This window comes from Haliotis rubra, unplaced genomic scaffold (genome assembly GCF_003918875.1).
Source record: "Haliotis rubra isolate DU_JTF1 unplaced genomic scaffold, ASM391887v1 Scf24, whole genome shotgun sequence".
In the NCBI taxonomy this organism is placed as follows: domain Eukaryota; kingdom Metazoa; phylum Mollusca; class Gastropoda; order Lepetellida; family Haliotidae; genus Haliotis; species Haliotis rubra.
In genome coordinates, this window is record NW_025766447.1 from 1,514,194 (window position 1) to 1,520,193 (window position 6,000).

The 6,000-nt window shown below is 41.5% G+C and overlaps 1 protein-coding gene across 1 annotated transcript in view; it reads right to left on the bottom strand.

Annotated features, from left to right (window-relative positions):
* LOC124278552 overlaps window positions 1-5,040 on the bottom strand; it is a 30,671-nt gene extending 25,631 nt beyond the window's left edge. Inside the window, exon 1 of the mRNA XM_046714280.1 lies at window positions 4,860-5,040. Within this exon, the coding sequence (XP_046570236.1) occupies window positions 4,860-4,929 (70 nt within the window). The 5' untranslated portion in view covers window positions 4,930-5,040. The remainder of the gene's footprint in view (window positions 1-4,859) is intronic.
* Between the last annotated feature and the right edge of the window lie 960 nt (window positions 5,041-6,000).

Below are 6,000 nucleotides of genomic sequence, written 5' to 3' on the forward strand. Positions count from 1 at the left end.
CTCAATTTTCCAAAATAATATTGAATAAGCTATTCTTTACTTTCGGCATTAGTTTCAGTATTCCGTTATGCCTTCCACAAAACGGAACATAAACACCCGTTTGGAGAATCATTATCAGATTATCTCCAGTAGCAGAGTCAACTCCCCTGTTGCCTGGGAACCAATCTTCAAGACCCGTGACATCAGATGTATGCTATAAGTTTACTGATACAATTGGGAACTAGGTCTAATTGGTTTTGGAGGTCGTCTTAGTCTGTTCATGAGTTTGTACAGTTTAGAACTGAACATATACTACCAATCAAAAGTTTAGACTCACTTAAAGCACTCACTATATGTTATTTTATTATTTATTATTTTATTTGTGTGTGTGTGTGTGTGTGTGTGTGTGTGTGTGTGTGTGTGTGTGCGTGTGTGTGTGTGTGTCAACTGCAAACCTTATGCAAATGAAGGATCATGCATCAAATTGCTGAAAAGTATGTGCAAATATTGTGCATGTGAACAGCTACGTTTTGGTGCAAAGTGTTGTTAAGAATTCGACAATTTTCACTGATTTTTATCATTTATTGAACTAATGAGAATAATCTTTTCAACGTTACGAATTCACAATACATCCGTTCATGTGTAAACAACACCTTTAAACAGTATGGAATATTTTGCAAAATTTAGTTTAGAACAGTTGCCTGAAGTAATTGGCTACATTTACATTAGTGAGCGTAAACTTTTGATGGGTAGTATATTTAATATGAAAATATTACCGCTATAACAATAAAAGGTGCTCATGTGGACAAGACGACAGACTGAGCTCAAGGCGCTTCCTCGATGATCCGTCTCAATGGGTGTCAACACTCACGGTGTGTTCGAGCGGACATTTCTTTTACATTAATCAAAATAGTTTACGTCCACGATTTCAAAATACAGCTGAACTGTTTCTCTAGTTTACGGTCACCACTATCACCGTATTTCATGTTAAAATCCATCAATCGCCCTTCGTGCTTTCATTATTTGTAAAATCGCCATCGTGAAAAGGCCGGGTAAACATACTTTGTGTGTTTGTACATGAAGCAATATAACAGCAAATTTCCATAATTTCATTTCATACAAAGTCGAAAGTAACGTTTGACTGACACTGAAAGACACGTGGTATCATAGCCTGAACTTTTAAACAAATTAACAAGGCGTTTTTATTCTGCAAAATGTCATCAAATGTTGACTCAATAGTAAGAGTGACCACCATTGGCTTCAATACACGCCAAAACACGTCGACGCATTGATGACGTAAGACGACGAATGACGTTAGGCGTGATCCGTTGCCATTCCTGTAGGAGACATTGTTCCAGTTGTTGAGCGGTGACAGGTGGCGCTGGTAGTCTTCTGATTTGTCGATCCAGGTAGTCCCATAAGTGTTCTATCGGATTCATGTCGGGAGAACATGCTGGCCACCGCAAAACAACGATGTTAGCGTTATGCAGAAAGTCGTTTGTCAGTCTTGCTGTATGAGGCCTTGCGTTATCGTGTTGGTAGACAATACCACGTGGTTGTTGCTGGATAAATGGCAACACAACTGGTCGCAAAACTTCATCCCTGTATCTTCGAGCATTCAGGTTGCCATGAATAATCACAAGTCTCGTTTTGAGATCGCCGCTGCTCCCCCCTCCCCACACCATCACGCTACCGGCTCCAAACGGTCGGACTTGCTGAACGCAATTCGGCGCTAAACGTTCACCTACTCGTCTGTAAACACGAGCCCGGCCGTCATTACTGTACAGGCAAAACCTACTCTCGTCGGTGAACATCACACGTCGCCAATCACGCATCTGCCAACGTCGAACTCGCCTGGCCCATGTCAATCGACGACTGTCGGTTTTGAAGAGTCAGATGCACTCCGCGGTAGGGTCGACGTGCTCGAATACCATGTTCTCTTAGTCGCCGGTACACTGTATGTCGACTGATACGGTGTCCTAGTGCCGTCGCTGCCGTTGACGTCGCCGTTACAAAACGATTTCTCAGATGAATTGTCCGGATGTGGCGATCATCACCGGGCGTTGTCACACGTGGTCGACCACTCCTAGGCCTGTCTGACGTATTGCCTGTTTGTCTTAGTCGTTGCATCAGTCTGATGACAGTTGCTCGGGTGCAGCCGAAGGTTCTGGCAATGACGGTGTGGTTAGCTCCTTGTTGGGCCATTCCGACAGCTCTCTCTCTCTCTTTCGATTTGCCTCAAACGTGGCATATTTTTGTGTTCTTTTTACTACTGTGTTGCTCACGTGTCGCGTTGGCTGTTTTATACCGTCAGTATGCACGTGCATTTCGTGTTACGTCAGAAAAAGTCGTTTTGGATTTTTGCGACGTTCCACCACCTTGATATGACCAACGTGGATTTACCGTTACTGTAGGGGTAGTCAGGGTATCAGTGTCCGTCAGCCTTCTACTTAATCCATACAATATTGATATCCTCTTTCACTGCTTTACATTTTTACTGTTATCTCTGGTGACGAGATGAATACATTTCAAACACTGGTGTATTAAACTATGAGTACTAGGATTGGGCTTCCAACCTTGGTGGGATCTACTTAGTGTACTATCACACAAGCCAAGCATTGACGACAGTAGATGTTACTAGTCCATACGTCTTTGTCGTCGTTTGGGAAGAGCGTTGTTTGGTTTCAGGCCACAAACATCGAAATGTAGCTCGGCGGATAATCGAGACTGGTTTTTCTCTGGAGTTTAGACATTATATAACAATACTGCATATCCATTATGGTTTTTTTCTGAATCTGCTGACAAGCTATGCTGGGTATTCGTCCCATATGATAGAGGACTAATAAAGGACTGGGGTTTTATCCTCATAAAAAATTGTCTTCGTAAATGTTTGACACAATTACTGTGCTCCAGACCGTTGAAAAGTCTTATTATCAAAACTACTTATGCTCATAGTTTTGACAGAAAACATATATCTGGTTTTGCCGCTGTAACTAATAAAAATTGTGTTCCTTGTTATCAGTGACAGCAAATGATTTGACTACACTCTACAAAAAAAATCACATAGGTGATTTGAAATATTGGACTCATGTAGCTGCGGCAAAAACAATACAAATATTCTATTTCTTTCCAAAACGTCATCTTTGTATGATTGTAAACAGCTTCAGCGACAAAACGTGTTACTTTGAACCTTTTCCCTTGTGTTAGAAGGGTTTGAAGAAATATTCGCCAAAAGGTCATAAAGAAAACATGCAAAGCAAAATCTACGTGCAAGTAAGCGGAAAAAGGGAGTCCCACCACGGATCAAAAGTTGAAATCCCAGTACGGGACTTGGATGAAGACTTGGATGATGGCCGCTACACATCGGCGCCTAAAGTGGGACTGAGCACCTTCACATTAAATTGCAGACAAGTCATCTCTAAAATTGCTAATCGGATTACTGGCAATTGGATGGTTTTCAAAATGTGGGACGACGGCAATATCCAGAATTTAATGTTGATAACGATGGCCATTGAGTGTCCCAGGTACAGTAATGAGATCTAGCTTGCAGTCATACGAAACACAACCCCACACCATCACTGACCCACCACCAAAAGATTCAGCTGCTTGGATCATCTCAAAATGATATGCGACGTGTGGTAACGTGTGGGAGAAAGCGAATTTCATCAGACCAAATAGCCCTATGCCCTCAACTTGCAGTTTTCTTGGAACCTACGCCTCGCCAAACATTGCTGCCTGGTCTATGGTACTGCTGGAAGAGAAGCACTCAGGCATTGGTCATGGCACTGCGTCTTGCCAGACGAATTAGGACTCGGTCATCGCGATCATTGGTCTTCCAGGTCTTGGGCAATCCTTTGCTTTACTGCTGGTCACGTACTAACATATGTCGACTAATGTTCAAGTTAGAACCGTTGTTTTGTTAGGTCAAACCTCACGAGTTGTGGTGCTGTGAACTATAGTGTATATGCTGTAATATTGGAATTTATACCCAATGTGTTTGGCGCCTTCGCAGCACATGAACATGCAATTCCTTGGTTTTGAGACAGTGTGTGAAGCACGTGCTTTACATGTGCATGCCAGCATGCTTGGCTATGATCGCCTGTTCGGACCAACATTTTAAATATTGCCCTTGGATTCATTAATACAATTTTGGACATCTGAATAACACTTATTATATAAGCCATATAACATCAACAACAACCAGAAGCACTAGCGTCATACAAAGATCCATTTAAATAATTGTCCTCCAACTGTCCAACTACCTTTACCAAACGAGCGGATGTTTGATATTTCATCCGCAGTCTTGCACTTTCCTCATATGTCTGAAGCAGTGTAAACAAGGAATTTGCATATAAACTGCCTCATAAACCCGATTGTCGTGTATTAAAGAAACCCTAAATGGATTTTGTCATGAAAACCTTGCATGACATCCATGTGATATTATATAGAAGAAAACAACTTCTTTTCTCCAGCAAAAACCTGGCTCAGCTCGATGTGAAGGGCGACTTGTTTCTTTACACAACCACCTCGTTATTACCAGCATCACGGACGGCATTTCCAATGGTGCTATCATATTGCGCTAATCCAGATTATGACATTAATTCCATGTGGTAATACGATAAAATGATCGAGTCGTTTTATTGATTGTTCTGCCAAACACTATATTATTTGATAGCGTTTTATGATTAAGTGTTTTAATGCCATGTTTAGATTTGCCTGTTGAAGACTGATTGGTAGCATTAACGTCTGCATCTTACAGACAGACGTTGTATATGCCGTAATATATATTCTTACATATCCCGGTTATGATATATAAACTTTAAAATAACTAATAATAATATAAGATGTTGAAAGATATTTCTGTAAGTGTGTTTACTTACTGTCATTCTGTGAACGTCCGACTTGACAGAGGAGTGAGAGATACAAACATATAAACACGATGTTTGTCATGGTGCGTGGATGTTGTGACAGACTTATGACATCCTTCACAGAGACCGCAGCGAGGCAGTTGTAAGGAAATGAGTATCTCGCCTGACTTCACGCGAGATCCGACATCGACCAGACGAGAGGTTGCATCTGTACCACTTAACTTGATCACCGCACTTCCGCCATCCAGTCATTGTTCAACATACAATCCTTTCCAGCCAATCAGATCGTTCCGTCAACACAAGGCGAGCAGCCAATAGTGTGTCAGGAACAGACGGGGGATAGATTCTGAAGTAGCAGTAAATAGTGCGTTCAATAGTTTGTATTAATGATTTACCACAAACGGTTGTAGAAAACTGGTTGACGTATTAGTAACAATTTATAGTTTCCCTGCACTTACACCGTAATTCAAGTAGAAATCGGCGGAAAATGCTGATTACACGCTTACAGTTCAAGGCCAGTGAGTGAGTGAGTGACTGAGAATAGTTTTACGACACTTTCAGCATCTTTAATCAGCATCACAGAGGGGGAACGCCAAAAATTGGCTTCACGTGATTAACACGTTTGGAATCGATTCAATGCCACGTCTTAACGCATGTCAAAAACATATAAATATGTTGCCAACATTAACACTGTCGGTTGATGCTTGTCTTCAGATATTGTCTACCTTGGGCCGCACGCGCTTTTAGCCCTGGCTGAAACGAGTTCATTTATCAATTTCGTTTACATGTTCAGAAAAACGGGTGAAGTCAGTTGACTTTGTCAGTATCTGTTTTCAGTATATGGATCTGACGCTGAGACAGCTATCAGCTGTGTAAAAGAATGGAATGTTTTGTTGGGTACATAACGATTTCATTTTATCTGATGATGACAGTGGAGGTTCTCAAGTTACGATGCATACCTGTTTACCAGCAATCACATCGAGACAGAACTTGAAACGTTAATAGCATCGTAACGGGTTATACAACGTTCCTGTTAAACCAGCACAGTCCAGGGTGAAGGTTCTGTTAGATCTGTTCAGCTCAGGGCCTAAATTTTCCAAGCTCTCTTAGCGCTAAGATTAATGTTAATGTATGGCACAAACGACTATCTTAG